Source organism: Bos javanicus, chromosome 24, assembly GCF_032452875.1.
Source record: "Bos javanicus breed banteng chromosome 24, ARS-OSU_banteng_1.0, whole genome shotgun sequence".
Taxonomy (NCBI): domain Eukaryota; kingdom Metazoa; phylum Chordata; class Mammalia; order Artiodactyla; family Bovidae; genus Bos; species Bos javanicus.
Window position 1 is genome coordinate 20515067 of NC_083891.1, and position 24004 is coordinate 20539070.

At 42.7% G+C, this 24004-nt stretch overlaps 1 protein-coding gene across 10 annotated transcripts in view; it reads right to left on the reverse strand.

The window, feature by feature from the left end:
* Positions 1-24004, reverse strand: part of FHOD3 (formin homology 2 domain containing 3) — a 521499-nt gene that overhangs the window by 114265 nt on the left and 383230 nt on the right. For all 10 annotated transcript variants that reach the window (XM_061400414.1, XM_061400417.1, XM_061400421.1 and 7 more), the window contains one exon: positions 21346-21459. In XM_061400414.1, coding sequence (XP_061256398.1) covers positions 21346-21459 — 114 coding nt within the window. The remainder of the gene's footprint in view (positions 1-21345; positions 21460-24004) is intronic.

A 24004-nucleotide genomic window follows, 5' to 3' on the forward strand; every position in this document is an offset into this window, starting at 1 on the left:
GTGAAAGTGAAGTCGCTCAGTCGTGTCCGACTCCTAGCGACCCCATGGACTGCAGCCTTCCAGGCTCCTTCGTCCATGGGATTTTCCAGGCAAGAGTACTGGAGTGGGGTGCCATTGCCTTCTCCAGAAGACACTATACACTGCCACAAAACAAGACAACAAGAACCCCCATATACTGTGTCTGGGAGTGTAAGCTCGTAAAATCCTTTCAGAGAAACACTTAATACATCTGGAGATGTGTTTATCCCACAATCCAGAAAATCCACTTCTAGGTTTATACTACAAAGTACACCTTTACACCTTTGCATGTATAAAGATGACAGACACGTACAAGAATAGAATATATTACACTGCTTTGTACTACTAACAGCTAATAACTTGAAACAGCATAAATATCAACAAGTAGAAAAGCGAAATAAAATTACAGTGTATTTATACAAAGGAATACTCTATACCTGAAGAAATGAATGAAATAGAGTGATATAGACTAATTTGGATGATTCTTAAAAGCATAGTATATTGATAGTGACAAGTAATTTGAAGAACATGAAGAGAATGTTATCATTTTTATGAAGTTTAAATACACATAAAACAAAACCACTGGAGAAGACAATGGCAACCCACTCCAGTACTCTTGCCTGGAAAATCCCATAGACGGAAGAGCCTGGAGGGCTGCAGTCCATGGGGTCGCTGGGAGTCGGACACGCCTGAGTGACTTCACTTTCACTTTTCATGTTCATGCATTGGCAAAGGAAATGGCAACCCACTCCAGTGTTCTTGCCTGGAGAATCCCAGGGACAGGGGAGCCTGGTGGGCTGCCGTCTATGGGGTCGCACAGAGTCGGACACGACTGAAGCAACTTAGCAGCAGCAGCAGAGCAAAACCACACACTATTTAGGGATTCATGAATATTTAGAAAAAATATAAAAACATGAAAATATGCTCTGCTTAGTTTCTCAGTCATGTCCGACTCTTTGCAACCCCATGAACTGTGGCCCACCAGGCTCTTATATCCATGGGATTCTCCAGGCAAGAATACTGGAGTGGGTTGCCATGCCCTCCTCCAGGGCATCTCCCCAACTCAGGGATCGAACCCAGGTTTCCCTCATTACAGGTGGGTTCTTTACCATCTGAGCTACCAGGGAAGCCCGAGTATCTTTGAATCCCCAAGCTAGCTGAACATTAAAAGTTATGTGCAATCACAGAATTTGAAAACAAAAAATGAAACAAAAAATAAGGTACCCTACATAGAACTGGGGCTTCCCAGGTGGCACTAGTGGTAAAGAACCGGCCTGCAATGCAGGTTAGACGTAAGAGGTGTGGGTTCGATCCCTGGGTTGGGAAGATCCCCTGGAGGAGTGCGTGGCAAACCACTCCATTATTCTTGCCTGGAGAATCCCATGGACAGAGGAGCATGGTGGCCTACAGTCTATAGGGTCACACAGAGTCGGACAAGACTGAAGCAATTTAGCACGCATGCACTACACAGGACTATTATTTTAGGTGAATCTGATTCTATTAATAGCTCAGCTCTCAGCCTGCCCTGTGTGGTGGTCTCAAGGACCAGCAGCTTCGGGTCTTGAGTTCTCTTTTCAGAGGGAGGAGAGAGAAGTTCTTGGGTAAGGAACAAAATAAGAACCTTGCCATTTCCCCTTGCGCTTCTGACTTTAATTTGTTCTTCTAAATATATCAGCTTGTTCCAGGAAAAACTTCATGCGTGGTAACTTAATAATGGGTCATTAGTGGCTATACTAATGAGTTCACAGTGAAGCTTCTCTATATCATTCGTTAACATCATTTCCTTTCAGATGAGAACACTGGACCTTGTTTAAAATTAGAACAGTATTAGAACTTGGGAAAATAAAACTGCTTCCATCTTGTTGAGTGGATGCTATCATTTCTTCCCCGGTGCCTCTTAGGAAGGGAAATGCAGATGATCCCCTGTCTACTGAGACCCTGCAAAGGAAGACCTCATGTTGGGTCTGAGGCCACAGGACATGTGAATGTACTACCAGGTCGTGTTAACACGTGGAGGCTCTTTCCTTTCAGAAGTAAGATGTGAGATGCTAAGGCAAAGCAATGAAGACTGGTTCCTCTTCTAAAGTGAAGCACAATGCCTTCTATAACTCGAAATCCATTCCCTTGGATGCCCTAACACAGATCCCTGAAGCTGGAAGGGACGATCAAAGGGCCCCATGAGCTTATCTGTCCCGGATGCACAGAAGCCATTTTGGTCATACTAGGAACCAAGAGTCGGAGAAGGCAATGGCACCCCACTCCAGTACTCTTGCCTGGAAAATCCCATATATGGAGGAGCCTGGTAGGCTGTAGTCCATGGGGTCGCTAAGAGTCGGATATGACTGAGCGACTTCCCTTTCACTTTTCACTTTCATGCATTGGAGAAGGAAATGGCAACCCACTCCAGTACTCTTGCCTGGAGAATCCCAGGGACAGGGGAGCCTGGTGGGCTTCCGTCTATGGGGTCGCACAAAGTCGGACACGACTGAACAGACTTAGCAGCAGCAGCAGCAGTGGTAGCAGCAGTAACCAAGAGTTACACATATAATATTAATAAATTAAATTTCCCTAGGTCTCCCTCTATCTACATATTCCCAATATGTGAGAGTATGAACTCTGGCTCTGTAAATCCTGTGGAAATAAGCTCACCTAGAATATCAATGCTAGAAAGTATTCAAACCACACAAAGGGAATATCTCAAATCATTGCTAAAAACAACTATATCCAAATACCAAAATTCAAGCTAGTATGGTGAATTTTTCTCTTTATAAAGGCATCCTTAACAGATTTTTACCTTTCAAATGAAATATTTCAGGAAAATGCCTACAGTGATTGGAAGTTGTTGCACTGTTTAATCTTGGCCAGCCTGGGGACCAGCTGTGATGTGAAGGAATTAAATGCAGGGCTTTAGATTGAGAAAACCTGAGTATGGCCAGTCAGTTAACCTCTCTGAGCCTGTTTACCTGCTTGTAAAATGGAGATAATAATACTCCATATTATATGAGTGTGCATAGGAGCCTGCTTAGAATAGCATATGGGTCACAGTAGGCACTCAAGAAACATCACTTTATGTTGGGAGTAGAAAATCTACAAACACAGAGGAAGGTCTGAGCCGTGGTCTCCAAGGCCAGATCTGGAATACAACACTGGCAGTTCTCAGCGTGAGGGGCTACAGTGGGCTGTGGGTTTGATCTGAGCCTTTCTGTCATGGCTCCGAGCTGGGTCTGTGGTGAGGGCTGCATGCTACCAGGAATGCACCTGGGAAGCTGAAGTCATCTAAGTTACACCCAAGGCAGCTGCAGCCAAGTGAAGCCACGCAAGAATGCAGGTGGCCAGAGGCCAGAGAGGTTTTGCAAGGGAGCGGATGATATACTCTGAGCAAGAGGAATTGCAATATTTAATCTTGGATGAAAAAGGCTCTAGGAACTACCCCAGAAATCCCACCTGTTTCAGGCCTCCCTTCCTGGGATGTCTGGAGCAGGAACTCGACTGCACCGAGATACGGTTTGTAATGAGGGAATGGAGACGACACAGTGTGCCAATTATTCTGCACAAAATGGCTCTTTTAATCCATACAACTTCTTGTACTAAGCTCTAATATTCTCTCCTTTATAGATGAGAAAATAGAGGCACAGAGAAGTTCAGGATGTAGCAGAGCTGAGCTTTTTAAACAGGCCTGTCAGGCTGGAGCCCTCATGTTGACCTATATTCCTCCCCTCCCCACACCACGGGTACTTAGTAAAGTACCATTTGTGCAGTACTTGCCACAGTACATGCATCAGTTTAAATTTTTTTTTCCATTTCTTTCCTAAAAATGACCACTACCCTAAATTTGGTCTTCATCATTTCCACATATGTTATTATATTTCCTCCTGCAGTCTAAATTTCTAGGCTGGATCCTGTTTTCTCATTTGTCCTTGTCTCCCGACACTTAGAAGAGATGCATGATGAGTCACCTGATGAATGAATTAGATGCTGAATAACAAGGATGTAGCAAGTCAGATACAACTGTACACACTAGTCTCCATGTGTCTACATGCTCAGCCCATTCTCTAAGCGAAAACACATGATGATGACCTGCTGAGATAATGTCTTATGCGTAGGACTCTGTGCCCCTGGCAACAGCTGAGTGAATACGGTGGATTCCTCCCCAAAGGCAGTTCATTCAAAGTCAAGTGGTGGGTGAGGCTTCTGGTGTAGAAGGTCAGGCTAATAATAGTCATGTGCCCAGGACTTGCAACTGGAAGATAGGAAAAGAATATGTAGTTGGGAGGAAGTGAAAGTGTTAGTCACTCAGTCATGTCCAACTCTTTGCAACACCATGGACTATAGCCCACCAGGCTCCTCTGTCCATGAAATTCTCCAGGCAAGAATATTGGAGTGGGGTCTCCCACATTGCAGGTGGATTCTTTACCATTTGAGCCACTAGGGAGAAGCAGAAGCCAAAGGGTCAGGTGGCATGAGTTAAAGTTGTAAGATCATTGCCTCAACAGTGGTAAAATATGGATTAAACATAGCTAAAACACAAGGCCTGAGAGGATCAAACTTTCTGAATTACACGGTAGAACGAAGGTGAAGAATGTTTATAGGAATCCAAAAAAAAAAGAGAGAGAGAGAGAGATAATTTACAAGGTGTGGCATCTATTAAGAAATAACCCATAAAGAGGAAATAAAATCAATCAACTGAAAACAATTCAGAAATGACACAGATGGTAGAACTAGAAGACTAAAACATTAGAAGTTATTATGACTATAGGCCACAGATACAAGAAGTTAAACAAACTATGAACATGTTCAGACATGAAAGATACAAAAAAGAGCTCAGTTCAGATAATCTAGTAGACTTTTTCCAACAAAGACATAAAGATGGACCACAGGCACATGAAAGGATGCTCAATATCACGAATCATCAGTCAGACATTATTTCACACCTGCCAGAAAGACTTATCAAAAGGACAGGCAATAACAAGGGTTGGCAAGAATGTGGAGAAAGGGAACCCCTATTCCCTGTTGGTAAAATATAAGTTGTTGCAGCCATTAGGGAAGAGTATGGATGTTCCTCCAAAAAATTAAAAACAGAACCACCATATGACCCAAAAGTTACATTTCTAGATATTTATCCAAAGAAAACAAAAAGACTAATTTGAAAAGATACATACATCCCTGTGTTCTCTGATCATTATTTACAATAGGCAAGATGTAGAAATCTAAATGTTCACTGATGGATGAATGGATAGAGGATACGTGGTGTATGTTACACAATGGAACGTTATTCAGTCACAAAAACAATAAAATCTTGCTTTTGTGATAACACAGAAGAACAGTATGAAATAAGATACAGAAAGACAGATATCATATGATTTCATTCATTTGTAGAATCTAAAAAAAAAAAAATAACAAAACAAACGAACATACTAAACAAGCTCATAGATAAAGTAAACATATTGGTGGTTTTGCCAGAGGAGGAGGGTGAGGGGTTAGACAAAATAGGGGAAGGATATTAAGAGATAAAAATGTCCAAATATAAAATGAATAAGTCCTGGGAATATAACTATAGTCAGTAATGCTGAACTTCATATTTGAAAGTGACAGACCATACTAGACTTTTGATGCCAACCCTTTTGCAATGTATACAAATGTCGAACCTCTATGTTGTACACCTGAAACTGATACCATGCTGTATGTCAATTATGCTTCAATTTTTTAAAAATCCAGCTGAAAAGGTGCTTGACACTTGAGGGAAAAATAATGAACTTGCATAGAAACAGAAACTATTCAAAATGAACAATGAGAAAAAAGACTGAAAGAAATCAATAGAGCACTCATAAACTTTGGTAAAGCTTCAAGTTGCTCAATATATATGCAATTAAAGTTATCAAAAGAAAGGAGAGGTGAAAAGTACCCCCAAATTTAAAGAAATAAGCATTGAAAATTTTCCCATTTTGATAAAATTACAACCCACAGATCCAAGAATCTCAACAAAACTCAAGCACAAAAAAAATTAAAAATGAAGAAAACTACACTATGTCACATGAAAATCAAAATTTTAAAACCAATAAAAAAGAGAGGATCTTAAAAGCAGCCAGAGGAAAAATGACATATTGCTTGCAGAGGTACAAAAACTATTGCAGAATATTTGTCAGAAACAATAAAAGCTACAAAGCAGAGAAACATCTTTAAATCACTGAAAGAAAAAAACCTGTCAACCTATAATTCTTTACCTTTAAAAACTGAAGGGGAAATAAAGGCCTTTACAGACGTATAAAACACAGATGGAATTTATCATCAGAATACCTTCAGTACAAGAAATGTTAAAGAAAACCCTTCAAGTACAAGATAAATAACATCATATAGGCACCTTGATCTATACAAAGAAATAAAAACAATAAAAAAATAAAATATGTGAACATAAAGCATATTTATCATTGTTTAAATATGCTTAAAAGATAATAGATTGTCTAAAGCAAGCATAATAATTTATCAATCATAAGTTGATAATCATATATAAATGCTCAAACATCCCCATTAAAAGGCAGAGGTGGTCAGATTCAAGAAAAAAAAGCAAGACTCAACAATATGCTGTTTACAAAAACAAAACAAAACCCACTTTAAATATAAAATTAATTCCACCCAATTTAAATATAAAACATATAAAACATACTACCCAATAATATCAGGATACATATTCTTTTCAAATGCACACAGAACATTTGCAACAATGGACCATATTCTGGGCTATAAAATAAAGCTCTATAAATTTAAAAGGATTCAAGCCATACAAAATATATTCTCCCATACAAATACATGCTCCTTCCAAATAAAGAAAAAAAAAAGTTCTCTGTCCCCATTTTTATTAAATTAGAAATCAATAACAAAGACCTGGAAAATCCACAAATATTTATAAGCTAAATAAATACTCTGAAAAAATCTATGGAAAAAGGATAAATCAAAAGGGAAATTAAAAAAGCATTTTGAACTAAGTTAAAATAAAAACACAACCTGTTAAAAATTTGTGGAATGCAGCTAAAGCAATACTTAGAAGAAAATTTATAACAGTAAATGCCTATATTAGAAAAGACAATAAATCTCAAAACAATGGCCTCATCTTCCAATTTAGAAAAATAAGAACAAATTTAACCAAAAGTAAGCAGACAAGTATATAGAGTAGAAATCAATGAAACAAAAAAAATTTTGACAACACCAAAAGCTGATTCTTTGAAATCAATAAAATTAATAAACCTCTAGCCAGATTGCTTAGAGAAAAAAAGAAGACAAATATTACAAACTGTAGGACTGAAAGAGGTGACTTCACTACAGATTCTACAGCTTTTAAAAGAATAATAAGGCCTTCCTTTGTGGGCTCAGTGGTAAAAAATTCGCCTGTCAATTCAGGAGAAAGGGTTTGATCCCTTATCCAGGAAGATCCCACATGACTCAGAGCAACTAAGCCCATGTTCCACGGCTACTGAGCCTGTGCTGCAACTGACGAGCCCAGGTGCTGCAAGTACCGAAACCTGTGCACCTGGAGCCTGTGCACTGTGACGAGAGAAGCCACCGCAATGAGAAGCCACACCAGAGAGTGGCTTCACCCCTCACCACACCAGAGAGTGGCCCTGGCTTGCTGCAACTAGAGAAGAGCCTGCCCAGCAATGAAGACCCAGCACAGTCAAAAATAAATACACATAATCGTTAAAAAAAAGAATAAGGGAATGTTTTGAGCAACTTTACACCAATAAACTTGACAACTTAGATGAAAGGGAAAAATCCCTTGAAAGACAAAAACTACTAATGGTCACTCAAGAAGAAATAGATGACTTGATATGAATTGATATCAGATAAGCATCTTGATGAAAGTGAAAGTGGAGAGTGAGAGAGTTGGCTTAAAACTCAACGTTCAGAAAACTAAGATCATGGCATCTGGTCCCATCACTTCATGGGAAATAGATGGGGAAACAGTGGAAACAGTGTCAGACTTTATTTTTGGGAGCTCCAAAATCACTGCAGATGGTGATTGCAGCCAATTAAATGAAATTAAAAGACACTCCTTGGAAGGAAAGTTATGACCAACCTAGATAGCATATTAAAAAGAAGAGACATTACTTTGCCAACAAATGTCCATCTAGTCAAGGCTATGGTTTTTCCTGTGGTCATGTATGGATGTGAGAGTTGGACTGTGAAGAAGGCTGAGTGCCAAAGAATTGATGCTTTTGAACTGTGGTGTTGGAGAAGACTCTTGAGAGTCCCTTGGACTGCAAGGAGATCCAACCAGTCCATCCTAAAGGAGATCAGTCCTGGGAGGACTGATGTTGAAGCTGAAACTCCAGTACTTTGGCCACCTCATGTGAAGCGTTGACTCATTGGAAAAGACTCTGATGCTGGGAGGGATTGGGGGCAGGAGGAGAAGGGGACGACAGAGGATGAGATGGCTGGATGGCATCACTGACTCAATGGACGTTGAGTCTGAGTGAACTTGGGGAGTTGGTGATGGACAGGGAGGCCTGGCGTGCTGCGATTCATGGGGTCGCAAAGAGTCGGACACGACTGACCGACTGAACGGAACTAAAGCATCTATTAAAGGTATTGAATGTATAGTTTAAAACTCTACTCTCAGATAGTTTCCCTGGTGAATTCTAAAAAATACATAAGACAGATATAACAGTTCCACACAAACTTTTATAGAAAGTTGAAAAGGAAGGAAAGATATTTCTTCTCCTTTTATGAGGTCAGCATTACTCTGGTATACAACCATTTTGGAAGATAGTTTACTTAATAATACTTAAGAAGCTAAACATGTACCTACCATATGACTGAGCCATTTCATTTCTGTTTATCCAGAAGAAATTAAAGCAAATTTCCATACAAAGATTTGTATACAACTATTCATAGCCAAGGAAATCAAACCAGTCAATCCTAAAGGAAATCAACCCTGAATATTCACTGAAAAGACTGGTACTGAAGCTAAAGCTCCAATACACCTTGGCCACTTGATGCAAAGAGCCAACTCATTGGAAAAGACCCCGATGCTGGGAAAGATTGATGGCAAGAGGAGAAGGGGGTGACAGAGGATGAGATATTTGGATGGCATCACTAACTCAATAGACATGAGTTTGAGCAAGCTCCAGGAGATAGTGAAGGATAGGAAGCCAGGCGTGCTGTAGTCCACAGGGGTCGCAAAGAGTTGGACATGACTTAGCAACTGAGCAACAACAACTCATAGCTGAAACTGAAAAGAACCCAAGTATCAATCAAGAGGTAAACATAAATTGTGGTACAATCATCCAACTGAGTACTACTCAGAAATAAAAAGGTCTTAACTACTGAAACATGCAATAAAACCGAGGAGTCCCAAACCAATTACACTAGCTGAAAAAAGCCAAACCCTCTCCAAAGGTACTTAATGCATGATGACATTTATATGAAATTCTCAGAAATGCAAACTAATCTATAATGACAGAAAGCCATCCGTAGTTGCTTGGGGATAGGGAAGGGCAGTCATAATCACAAAAGGGTGTGAGAAAATGCTTTAGAGTAATAAATTTGAGCATTATCTCAATTGTGGTAATAGCTTCACTGGCCAACATATGTCAAAACTTATGTGCAATTTTCTGTATGTCAGTCATACTGCAAATGCTGTTTTAAAATAAATGCTCCTTTGGTAAGTTTGAGTTGAGTAAAATCTTTTCATATAAGAAGCAAATCTTATATTTGCTTTATATAAGCAAATCTTATATGTTACATTTATTATATCAATTTATATATCTTATATAATGTTATCTTATATAACATCTAATATATTTTATATAAAGTTATTATATCTTATATATTACATTTCTTATATCAAAAATAAATCATAATCTCTGGTTAAATATTAACAAAACCCAAACTAACCTCACAAATTGATACTTGAAACTATCACTTAATTCACAAGTAGGTGATTTAATATGAAGACTTAGAGGTCAATAGTAATAATAAAATGGCAATTCAATGATGCAATATGGTTTCCTGCAATGGTGAGACTGTTGTCACAACCTGCTTATTAAACTGGGCTCAGCCAGACTAATGATCATAGACAAGAGGAAACTCTGGGATGTGCCCAGCTATAAAAGTCATTTTGCTTGCCCTGAAACAAGGAAACATCAGAACCTTCTTCACACCTTCAGGGCCATATCCCAGCTTTCATGATGAAATGAGCAAGTTCAAGGCAGACCTAAGAAACAGGTAACTTTTCTTCATCAACACTGCTACAACCCTTCAGGATTCTGTCACCGAAGATGGGGATGTGGTTTTAAAGGTTCCTTCCACTCTCTCCTCCCCAACCGGTCACACACTTCAGTGCAGGTCTGAGCTTCCCGGCCACAGGAGGGCCCAGCACGGCGCCTGCGGCTGCGTGGAGACTGGTCCCCTGTGCTGTCTCGCGGGCTGTGCTGGCTCATGCAAAAAGGATGACGCCATCCTCCCGGCCTGGCTGGTGTCACGCTCTGTCCTGTCCTCCTGCCCCTTCTTCAGGCCCCGAGCCCAGGAATGTAGCAGTTCTTGCCCCTTCTGTCTTACTTCCCACCCTCCCATCTAAGACCAAGTGAGTCCTCTAGCCAGAAGGAGATCAGTCCTTTTCCATCATACATCCACCTATATTTGGCTTCACAATTAACACATTCTCCTGGCAGCTTCCAAAAGCACTGACTGCACAAGCCCCTCCCATGTCCCAGTTTCCAGGCCATGCTGGCTTGAACTGAGGCCCATCCTTTTGGTCTTCTCCCTTCCTCTCCACTCCAGGCCAACTTACCCCCTCACCGCCCACCTGCACCCCCATCGGCATGCTCGCCTCTCCTCTGAATATGTATCTTCCAAACACAGTCTCCTAACTATTCCAGGATCATGACTTCAAGAAAGATGTGCAATCACTCTATTTTCTTATCTCCCTTGTTACCTTCCCTCCTACGCTCTGCCCTCTCAGTGGAGGGGGACAAGGTGCAATTTGTCTTGTGTTGGTGACTCGGTTTCCCAGACCTCTTACTAGAGGTGTCCGTCACGAGGACACAGGACCCATGCTGGTGTTCCCACCCTGATGGCCTCTCTTTCTCCACTTCCTCAATGAAAGTTCATTTTCTTCACAATATTTATTTGCTGACCATTTGCTTGTCTTCTGTTTCTGCCACTAGGGTATAAGCTCAATGAAGCCAGGGACAGGGTCTCATTCAGTCGATGTTGGACTCCCAGGTCAGCATACACGGCCCATTCTAAGCACCGGTAAACACTTGCTGAATGAAATGGATGAGTATGTAGAGTGCGTGTGTGTGTGGGTGGGTGTTGCATGTGTTCACAGGCCCAAACAGGTTTCCAGCTATCACTGGCTCCCATGGTTTTGTGCTAGGATTGTACAAAGACTAGAGAGTGTGTGTGTTTCTATCTCTATCTAGCTATCTAGATACTGATCTATATTTCTATCTATATATGTGTGTGCACACACACACTTTCTAAAATCAACTTAGAAACCCAGTCTCTTCCACTATAATAGTAAAACTTACTCACTCATGGCCTGGCTTTGTGGGAAGGGGGGAAATGGAATCAGGGACCCAGAAATACATTTTCTGAAGGAGAATTCTTCCCTATCCTTCCTACCCATTTTCACTCTGTGATCTGTGCACAACGCCAGTCCAAAACCACTGTAGCCAATGAGAACTGGAGACCTGGCTGTCAGGAGCTGTCCCACTAGGAGAGGGGCACAGGCAGGGAAGGTGGTGCCGGGCTCAGCTGACTGCACGGGACACCTGAGTGTCTAAGCCCTATGGGTGGAGCTATTCAATCTGCAGTGTTTTGATGAGTGATATTTGGACTTGCGTGTTACAGATCTCACCTACTCTCTTCCACACAAGTGAATGTTCTCGCTTCTCAACAGAAGTACAATATATATTGATACTTTTTAAGGTTGCTATGGTGATGGTGATGGTTTAGTCGCTAAGTCATGTCCGACTCTTGTGACCCCATGGACTGTAGCCTCCCAGACTCCTCTGTCCATGGGACTCTCCAGGCAAGAATACTGGAGTGGGTTGCCATACCCTTCTCCAGGGGATCTTCCTGACCCAGAAATTGAACCCAGGTCTCCTGCATTGCAAACAGTTTCTTTACCAACTGAGTTACACCATGTAGGAAGGTTGCTATAGACACTCTTAAAGTAAACAAGGGTTATAGAATTGTCTAATTTAAAAATATCAATAAATACATAAACAAAATATCTATTCCTAGGAATTCCCTGACAGTCCAGGGGTCAGGACCTAGCGTTCTTACTGCTAGAGGTCAGGGTTTGATTGCTGGTCAGGGAACTGAGATCTTGCAAGCCATGTAGAATGTCCAAAAAATAAAATAAAAATGTAAAAATCTACTCTAATCTCACTTTCCAAAGGAAGGAAATAAGAGGTTAAAACTGCTCCTGTGTTTGTTCTCCTGGTTATTTGACAAAGAAGTGGGAGAAGGGCAGTGAGGAAAGGGGAATCTCATGCCGTAGAGATGTAGAGATGGCTGCCACTCAATAGTGAAATAGTCAAAAGGTTGCTGGGACATGCAGACATGGGACGCAGAACATGGGACAAGCAGAAAGTGCTTCCGTGCAAAAACAAACACTTTTATCTTTACAATTTACATGTGGATTCTCCAGTCCTGCTTATCTTAAAGATTTTCCTTGACTCTTTAATCAAATGCCCAGTCCAGAAAGGTGAACCATCTTTATGCCATGGCTTTGTGAAACCCAGGTTCACTAACGCAGACCATGGTACATTTGTGAACCCCACTTCAGAAACAAAAGGATGAACACATAATTATTCAAAGGGCTGGGAGCTGAAACTGAGGTGCATGAACCCATAAGAACTGTCACAATTCATTCCTCCTGAGGAAGTCAGAGGAGTTTTACAGACAGATGTCATCTACTTGGGTCTTGGAGGATGAGAAGGAAGCAACTGAATGAGCAGCGGAGGAGGCTGGCCAGAGGACGGAGCAAATATGAAAGAAGGGGGCCTTGGGAGAGCCTGGCAGCATTTCTGTGGGGTTGAAGTACAGTGAGGATGGGCGTGCTGATGGCTGCCCAAGCTGCAAGGTGTATGCAGGATCCAAATGTGAGAGATCCTAGAGATGATGCTACTCAGGTGGAGCTTGCTGATAAGTGGTGGGAGGCACTCAAGGTTGCCAAACAGGAAAAATCACTTGCTCAGATCTGTATTTCAGAAAGTGTAGGAGACATACATCACTGCAATACATAGTCCACGTGTGACACAGATCCTGGGCTAAATCTATGGCGGTAGGAGGGGTGAGAAGGAGTCAGATCCAAAACCCACGTGGGCTGACCCAGAGCCTAGGTCCCCTAATGTCCACAGTCACTGGTGAAGCCATCACGAAGCCAGACCCTTCTGCAAACTCCCTCTGTTAACTGACAGGTACCTCTGCTCTCACGCACTTTGGATGTAACACCATTACTTAATCAAGACCACATTATGCCTTACAGGAACTCCTTGTTCACCAAGATTGCTATCAGGACCTAGCAGCAGGCCAGCAGAAAGCCTGCTTGGTGCACAGCGCCAGGAGAACACAGATTCACTGCCTCTTGGTTTGAATGGTAGGGAATCTGTCTGTGTGGGTATCTTTTTCTGCTGTTGGCCTTCGTGGGCTCTATGCCATGAACTGTGATCACAAAGAAAGGCAATGCCTTTTATTCCATTTACGTGCTATTCAGGATTTTTTTCAGTGATTTTTTTCATCTACTTTGATCAATTTAAATTAAAAATAAAAATTTAAAAGCCCACTGGACAATGGAGCTCTTAACTCTACTGACACAATATTTGGAAGAGTACTGTGTAGACCAAGTGATGGAAGATGGCCAGCAAGTGTTTGGGATCCAGAAAAACACACGGATCATATATTCGGAAAAAATCAGTGATTTGAAAACCAGACAAGTAGAAGCTCAAGGCATATGTAGATACTAGCAAAGGCAAGAAATAATAAAAGGTCAAAGCAGACTAGAACAGGAAGCCAGAAGCACCCAGACACCCATACAGAGCAGTCCACGTGGAGGAGGAAATCAGGATGAGGGAGACACGGGTACCAGCCAATGATACTCAGGGCAATGCTTGATAGGCTTGCAAGCAGCTGAGAACTACAAAAGCCAAAGTAACTGAAAGTAGGCAGGCAAAGCATGGAAAAGGAGACCTTCATCCAGGCGGGGGGAGTTACCACATCAGTGCTGGAGACAGGTATTCTAGGGGTCACAGGACGTGAGATCTCACAAGGCAGTGCTCAGGCTCAGCATGTCAGGCTCCCACCCTCATCCTAACTGCTTGGTCCCAGCTCCCCCAAATATCCCTGTGCTCTTTATTCCAGTGTGGGCAATCACCATATAAAACCCCACAGCAACAGATGACAAAAACAGCAGGACTGTTTCAAGATAGCAGATGATATAGTCATATTCCAAAGACTGGGGAAGAAAGAGGGCTCCTGACAGCCTCAAATGGTTGATCCATCTGAGAAGATGGGCACTGGAGGAGATGGGAGACGCTCCTATGGAAGCACCTTGAACAGACATATAAACAAGCCTGCATTGCTGTTGGTATACAACAAATCGACGGGGAAACAAAGGACTGTTCACTAAATGGTATTCAAACAAGTGAAAAAATGTAACTTTGACCTCTGCCTCACACCATATGCCAAAATAACTTCCCGGGTAGAAAAAATATTTCCATGTGAAAACTGTAGCTACAAAAATATTAGAAGAAACCATGGGAGAAAACTGTAGCTACAATTTTTTCACTTGTCTGAATACCACTCGGCAAACAATCCAACGATTAGAAAAAACCATGGGAGAAAAGGGGACTTCCCTGGTGGCTCAGTTGGTGAAGAATCTGCCTGCAATGCAGGAGACACAGGTTTGATCCCTGGGTCAAGAAGGTCCCCTGGAGAAGGAAATGGCAACCCACTCCAGTATTCTTGCCTGGGAAATCCCATGGACAGAGGAGCCTAGCCGGCTGCAGTCCATGGAGTCATAAGAGTAGGACATGACTTAGCAACAAAACCACCTCCACCATAGGATAAAAAGCTGTCCTCACGAGGAACACAAAAGCCAGAAGACAGAAAAGATTAATAAATATGATTCCAAAATTTAAATTGTTCTGCACACAAATATTGTAAAAAGACCAATGACTGAGCAAAGTAATAGGTACACCCACTGGAGTTTATAAAGAACCTGGACACCTGAGTAAGAAAAAGAACTCAGTGATCATGAAGCACAAATCCACAGGAAAGGAGAGGTGCCTTTAAATACTAAATCATGCTCAGTCACAACAGGAAACACAAATTTACATTTTAATGACATACAACTCTTCACCGCTCGGAGAGCAATGGCTGAAAACTTGAATGGTGCCTCTTTGGCAGAGGGGTTGGGAACACAGGGTCTTTTACACATTGCAGCTGAGAACCCAAACTGGGGCAATCTTCACCAAGAGCAACTGGGCAAAAACCAATCAAAACTGAAGAAATACAAAAACTTGACTTACTAAATCTATTTCTAGGCATTCGTCCTAGAGAGAATCACACATGTGCAAAAGGACACTCAGATAAGAATCACACTGCAGTATCATCAGGGCCTATCGTTACATGACTGGGTATATGAAACAGCACCCAGAGAACAAAGTATTAAAAAGAATGGAGCAGCTGTAAAGAGACATTCAAAAGCAGAGACATGATTTTGCCAACAAAAGTATGTATAGTCAAAGCATTTGTTATTCCAGTAGTCATGTGAGAGCTGGACCATGAAGAAGGCTGAGGGCTGAAAAACTGACACTTTCAAACTGTGGCGCTAGAGAAGACCTTTGAGTCCCTGGGACTCCATGGAGTGCAAAGAAATCAAACCAGTCAATTCTAAAGGAAATCAACCCTGAGTATTCTTTGGAAGGACTGATGCTAATGCTGAAGCTCAAGCTACAATACTTTGGCCACTGGATGTGAAGAGCTGACTCACTGGAAAAGTCCCTGATGCTGGGAAAGACTGAATGCAAAAGGAGAAGAGGGCGGCAGAAGATGAGATGGTTATATGGCATCACTGACTCAATGGACGTGACTTTGAGCAAACTCTTGGAGACAGCGGAGGACAGAGAAGCCTGGCATGCTGCAGTCCATGGGGTTGCAAAGAGTCAGACATGAGTTAGTGACTGAACGACAACAAAATGGAAAGAGAACCAAGGTAAATTTTTAAGTAAAAAAAAGCAGAATGCAGAGTAGTTTGTATAGTGTATTACTATTTGTGTAAAGCTATATTAAACACATATATGCTGACATTAACATAAAATATCTCTGGAAGTACACATAAGGAATTGCAAGGAGCCCTTGTTTTGGGGAAAAATAACGGGGTAGGAAGAAGCTTCACTTTCAAACTGTGCACCCCTTCACACTTTTCAAATGCTACTACATACATGAAAGGCCCATATAAACAATAATACACAAAATTTAAAGTTGCAACTTTAAATATTTATTTATCCCTTACTATCCATTTTATTTCTAAAGGAAGTATTACTGCTAATATCTATGCTTACAGTCTTCCAGAAAGTCAAAATGCTGGGATGACTATACAAGGTAAACAATTCCCAAACTTATAAGCACTCTTTTTTTTTTTTTTAACAATTAAGCTTTGATTTTTATTTTATGTCCAACTGTTTGTGACCCCACGGAGCGTAGCCCACCAGGCTCCTCTGTCCATGGGATTTCCCAGGCAACAATGATGAAGTAGGTTGCCATTTCCTTCTCCAGGGACCTTCTTGGCCCAGGGATTGAACCCACATCTCCTGCATTGGCAGACCGATTCTTTACCACCGTGCTGCCTGGGAAGCATTGTTACATACGTACATGTACCCTTAATGAGTATAATTGCTTTACAGGCTGTGTTAGTTTCCGCTGCACAAGAGTGTGACTCAGCTGTATGTAAACATCTATTAGGGCCTCAGCACTAGTGGTGAAGAATCCACCTGCCAACGCAGGAGACGCAGGAGATGCAGGTTCAATCCCTGGGTCAGGAAGATCCCCTGGAGGGCATGGCAACCCACTCCAGTATTCTTGCCTGGAGAATCCCATGGACAGAGGAGCCTGGCGGGCTACAGTCCATGGGGTTGCAAAGAGTTGGACACCCTGAAGCAACCTAGATTGGCACATATATATATTAAGGACTCCTGACATTAGTGTGTAAAGCAGGCAGGTGACTGGCATTTACAGCAGACAACAGCACTAATGTAAGGGGAGAAGGAGAACAGACTCAGTACACAAGGCACATGCTGGCAGGCCCACAGAGAAGTCCTCCCTGGCCTCCTAAAATCTCCAAGGTGCACCCACCGAGCTCTTAGCATCTTCACTTGCTCATGACCACCCACCCCCAGCTCACAGCACAAGGGCCTCATTCCCAGAGCACTTACTTCCCAGCCCCAGCACAAAGACTGATCCGCCTCCAGGCACCTTCAGGCCCCAGCACTGGCCTCACTGTTCCCTTGAATTCCCTCAGCAGCCACTGTCACAATACCGAACAGGCGTGCAGCTGCCTCTTCTGAAAAGGCCCACCAGAGGGGGATGTCGCAGTAGGGATGCAGAGAGGATGCGCTCAGGCCAGAGCCACAGAGTGACCACGCTGTGATGATTGTCTGCCTGTTTGTTTTATTTGAATACTTGAAGATGAATGGTTCAAATGCTCTTGTAATTTTGTTTTCTTTTAAAAAGAAAATATTTAGAATGTTTCCACTCAAAAAGCACATTTTCAAAATTGAAGCATTTTAAAAGTCTGCTTTCATTAAACAGTTGCATCTTGTATCCCTGAGGCCTTCTGCAAATGGTTCTGGTCTTCTTATTTTGTTTTGTTTTGGTACAACTCAAGCTGCAATTTCATGAAAGTTAATGCTGCACTCTCTGTTTCTAACAGAGCCCTGTAAACAAAGCTGTAACAGGAGATGTGGAGAAGGGTTCATTTTAATACCGCTGCTTAACTTAATTTGTATATTGTTTCTTCAGCTCTTCCTTTCTAGGTCAATTTATCATTCCAAGTTTTATTAACATCCAACACACTAATATGCTTGGGGAAAATATGAAAACTCTAAACTCACAGTAATGCCCAGTTGTAGTCCCAACGCGGGCTGACCTGCCTGAAGGGGTGTTTTAGTTGGCGTGATTTTCCTAGGACTTCAGGGAAGTGAATCTTGTTTGCAAATCAAGGAAAAGGGTTTCTAGAACTCCCCAGTAATGCATGGGGCCTTGTCACGCTGTTTATTAGCCCAGAGTGTTCTGACAGAACATGTGGGTTCTCATTGCAAAAATGCAATTGTTCATAAGAGTGCAATGTTTTTCCTAAGAGATTTTCTTTTGAGTTTCAATAATTAGGGGTATATAAAACATCTCAAGGATAAATCTTACAAACCCTCCTGAAGTATATGCCTCGGTCAAAACAATCCTGTATCTTAATAAGACAGAAAATATTTGTAAATGTAAAAATAGATTACGGTGACATCCAAAGAATCCAGTTGTTGAAGAGGAAAAAAGAAAAAATCAAACTGTATAAAAATAAATATTATAAATACAACTGACATAATATGCTAGGGTGGTGAGATACGAATATGATTTGGAGTTAAGGACTCTCTTGTTTTTACTGGTTTTTATACTCACAAAACATAAGCTGGCAAAGTGAGAGCAGAAAGTGGTGATGTGGCCGGGCCTGGTGGCTTTCTGGCCTTAATGGAATGCCATATCTGATGTTTCAAAGTCGCAGATGGTGATGGTTGAAACAAAAATCATGCAAATGCAAAGGAAGTAAGAAACCCTTTGCAGCTTTCCTCGCTGGTGGATACAGTGATATAGTGAACTTGCTATGGCAGGAGCGCACAGGGGAGAAGAGGCAGCTCAGAACAGGAGGGTTCCCTGCCTCGGCTGCCACCCAGCAACAGGGTCTCAGCGCTCGGGTTCCCTCTGAGGGATTTCAACCCAGTGCCTTCTTCAAACCGAGGACCACGAAGTCCTCACCCCACCAGCACCGGAGCATCTCCCAGGGTGTCAGACAGACTCCTCAGGCCGTGTGCACCCCAAGATGAACATCTCCATCCTTGCTCTGCTTCTCATCCCGCATCTTCCATCTCAGTTCCTTGTTTCTAACATCCGCAGGCTCCCCTGCGTCCACCCTCCCAGCAGCAGCCAAGTCTGCACAAACCCACTGCTCCTTTCCAGCCCCGAGGCCTCTGCCACTCCCAGGCAGGGTCACCTCTCTCTGACTTAGAGGCAGCTTCGAGCAGCCCTGGTCTCTGCAGCTTTGCCCCATTGGCTCCACCTGCACTGTGGGCCAATTAGTTCATGGCACCAGCTGTTTCAAAACCCTAACAGCCCAGGGTCTTGGGATGAAGTCCAGCCTCCGCCAGGGCACTCAAGGGTTTCTGGGATCCAGCCCCTCTTCTCCCTCCCCCACTAAATCCCCCCAGCCCCTCAGGGGACACTCAGCTAGCCCCAGCAGGAAAGAGGCACAGGCAGGAGTCCTTCAGGGTCCTGAGCTCCCGGACCTTCCAGCTCAAACGGGACCTGGGTTTCCCCATTAGGACCTGGGAACAACATTCCTCCAAAGGCGAAGACTTGGGAAACCCGTGGACCTCCTGTCCTTCCAATTTCTCAACCTTAGAAACCTCCAAATTGTCCACAGTGAGTGGATAATTCACCTGGATCCTTCAATTGGCATTCACCTCGACTTTTCCACAGCCTAGCCCCAGAAACTATAGCAATGAATGGAGCCTACTTCCTTGCTCCTAAGGAGCTGGCCACCCGGCAAATGTAATATCAAGTCAGACTCTAATACTCCTCACTTCAGCCTCAAATCTCACATCTCATAGGACAAAGGTTCTCTTTCCGGGTGACCTCTCTAGGAGCGCAGGAGACCTCAGTTGATCCCCAGAACGAGTAACCTAGGGTGAAAAGCAGAGATTTCATGACAATCCATCTGCTACCTTATGACCAGGACCAAGCCAAGCCCAGATGTGACCAGCTCACGACCACACTGGACTGTGCCACCTGGGAGTCTGACACCAGTGGGTTTAGGTACCATTTTAGAAATTAAAGGTGGTGTGCGGCCAGGCAACCCCCTTCTTCCAAGATCTCCAGTCGGCAAAACACCCTTCAGAATATACTGGAGACCATGCGAATATGGATTTGTTTTAAATTTGGGATTAGAGGCAAATGACCTCTGTGAATTGCTCACTTCTGAATTTCTGATCATTCACGAGCTGCTGGACATTATATCTCACCATTGTACACGGTCAGTCACTGGACCCACACAGTGGGGTTCAAGTGTGCCTTATCATCTGCTCAGAAAACCACCCTCTACGGTGAGGGTTGACATAATCGGCACATACCCTCAGGGATTAAATAACTTCCCAGTGAGAGAACTGGAACCCTGGCCAGTCTCCTCTAACTCGGTGCTCTTGCCATATAAGGGAAGCCGTTTTTATTGTTCTAAAATTACAGGCCTTACCTTTCCCTTGTAAACACATCCTTGTGCAATCCCTTGCTTCTAGGAGTAATAATAAGTTCCTTTCTGGTGGTCTAATTAATACTCTTGCCAAGTTAAATTCCATCCACGGACCCATGTAATTCATTTGTTTTCTGGTAGGTCCTGAATTAATAAAACAACATCTTAAAGGTGCCCTTAAAGGGCCCACTACCTCCTGATGTACATAGAATGAATCATTCAAAGGCAAAAATGGATGTGTATAACACAAACTGCAGGGTTAACACAAAATCTAGAACAGTTTTTAAGGGGTGAATCAAAACATTCACATTTAAATACTTTAGAACAAATGTGTATACCTATCTTTAGGATGCTGAGAGATAAGACAGGATTACCAATAAACTACCACCTCTAATAAGATAGTTACATAGTACAGTGTGAAAGAGAGAAAACAGTCTTACCTTTGGACTATACTCTGTCAAGGGAAATATTTCAGATTATTCTTTTATACTTTTCTTTGGGCACTCTTTTTTAAAAAACTTTTTTATTTTGTAATGGGGTGTAGCTGATGAACAAATAATATCATGATACTTTCAGGTGAACAGTAAAGGGACTCAGCCATACATATATATGTATCCATCCTCCTGCAAACTCCCCTCCCACCCAGGCCACCACATAACATGGAGCAGCGTTTCCTGTGCCATACAGTGAGTCCTTGTTGGTGATCCATTTTAAATACAGTTGTGGGTACATGTCCATCCCAAATTCCCTTTGGGCACTCTTAAACTGATTCCCTTCGCTTGAGGACAAGGAAGCAGTCAGTACATACAACCCACCTTTCAGGCCTGGCCTCCTGTGGGGGTGAGAGGGATGACGTGGGGGTGGTGGGCACACTGGATCCAGGTGAAGGTCTCGAGGAGTGATGAGAGTTGTTGCCAAAGCTGCTGTATCTGAAGAGTACAGAGGGTTAAGTTGGGGGCAGGAAGGGACAGAGAAATGAGTACAAGTCACTAGATGAATAACAAACTGTCTTAATTTTTACAAGAAAAACAGGTCTAGACAAGGTAGCACTGTTAGTGATCACCCTAACTTAGAGAAACTTACTAACTTCATTTTTATTATTTCTTATTAGAGAAGCTTCCTAAAGTCCCAAACTGCTAAGTAGCGGGTTATGACAAAGGGCTTAAACAAAATCCTCATGTTCGCTTCAGTCGTGTCCGACTCTGTGCGACCCCATAGACGGCAGCCCACCAGGCTCCCCTGTCCCTGGGATTCTCCAGGCAAGAACACTGGAGTGGGTTGCCATTTCCTTCTCCAATGCAGGAAAGTGAAAGTGAAATCGCTCAGTCTCCGTCCATGGGAGTTTCCAGGCAAGAGTACTGGAGTGGGGTGCCATTGTCTTCTTCGTTTCCTTTCTAAGTGTACATTAAAACTAGTTGCTAACATAAATAGAATCCAAATTGCTTTGAATTGAATCATGAAGATTTTTCTTGCTTCTAGGATCAAACCTGCGTCTCCTGCACTGCAGGTGGATTCTCTACTGCTGAGCAACCGGGGAGGCCCTGGTGGTGGTACTGCCGCTGCTGCTGCTGCTAAGTCGCTTCAGTCGTGTCTGACTCTGTGCGACCCCATAGACGGCAGCCCACCAGGCTCCGCTGTCCCTGGGATTCTCCAGGCAAGAACACTGGAGTGGGTTGCCATTTCCTTCTCTGGTGGAGGCACAATTAGTGTTAATTCCATCAAAGGTCTGCAGAAAACATTAGACAACTAACTAAAGAAACATCTTACTAAAAAATTCTCCTTTAGGTGTTTCTGAATCAATTTCATCTACTAGACACCATAGTCTCGTTGCATGCCCGGCAATCAAGGAGCAACTGTCTCCAGACCTTCTAGGCTGGCCCGCCACTTAGAGGTGCACATATCGAATGTTTTCACCCGATATTGGTCTGAGGACGTTTCACCAATATGTCCTCAGAACCAAAATGACAGCCACTAAGTTTCAATGAGCTTTTATCATCTCCCAGTCAACCCTGACAAGTTTCAGGATTTGTTAAAGTCTAGGGCTTTCTTGTTTTTTTTTCAGAATAGCTGTTCTTTAGCTAAGGTGGATTTAGCTATTATCAGCAGAGCTTTGTCTTACAACCTATTCAGCGACAGGGCAGGGCTGACTCTACCTTCTAAATTGGTTAGGACACACTACTGGAGTGTGTGGGACTCCAAGGGCTGCCATGATGGAAGCGCACAAAGACCTTCCCATACACAGTGAATCCAGTACAAGTTCCCACCAAGAGAATCAGTACTAACCATTCTAGGAGGCCATTTGATCTCAAACTATGGATATCCATTGACCAAATAAGTCTACTTTTGGGGAAGTTAACATAACCTTACTTACAGTGATTTATATACTAAAAGCATCACACAGGAAGATTCTTACTGGCAGCTCCTTGAGATCATGGCAAAAAACTGGAAGCTACCCAACTAGGTAACAGTGTGAGGATAAGAAAGTATGGTGTAACACTCACTGATGGAATGTTACGCAACCATTAAAAATGACTGCCAATTTATAAGTGAAAACATGGCAAATGTTCATAGTGTGTTTATACCTGCAACACATACTGCACGCAACATCAGTTTATAATATTATACAGTAAGTTTGATTACAATTGTAAAAAATATCCTCAAAGGTAAAAGAGAATGCATAGAAGAAAGCATAAAATAAAGATCATCTATTTAAAAAAATAGAATACAGAAGTAAAATTTCAGATTTCCTTAATGAATTACTATATTATAATAGAACCTAAAATACTCATATTACCCCCAATCTATCCTATGTTGCTAAGTCTGCTGCGTCTGCTGTGTTGGCTTCTTATTTGTCTCTTTGCTATCATGTGTCAGCTTGTGCTCAGTACCAGGCACACTGGCAGGCAGATGGGGACTCACAATGCTACCCCCCACCCTCCCCCGTTAACACACCATCTTCATGGCACTTGGTTTCCGGGCATTCATCTTCTCATCTCTTAAAAGTCCCAACACGCTGCCTGTCCAGCAGACTAACTGCTTCTTCTCTGAGTGAGTGTTGGCTTGATTTTTCAAGTGGCGGTGGTGGTTTAGTGGCTAAATTGTGAATGACTCTTGTGACCCCAAGGACTGTAGCCTGCCAGGCTCCTTTGTCCGTGGGATTTATCAGGCAAGAATGCTGGAGTGAGTTGCCATTTCCTTCTCCAGGGGATCTTCCTGACCCAGGAATTGGACCCATGTCTCCTGCATTGGCAGGCAAATTCTTTACCACTGAGTCACAGGGAAGCCCATTCTGTCAATTACACCTCAATAAAAAAATTAAAATACAAGAGGGTCACATAGGCCACAGAGAAGAGGGAAAGCAAAGAATAAGATGATATGAAAGAAAGGAAGCAGCAGAGAAGGGAGAAAAAGCCCAGCAGGAAAGAGGAGAGAAGCAGCAGGCAGCGGGCCCTGCTTAGGAAGGAAGGAAGCTGC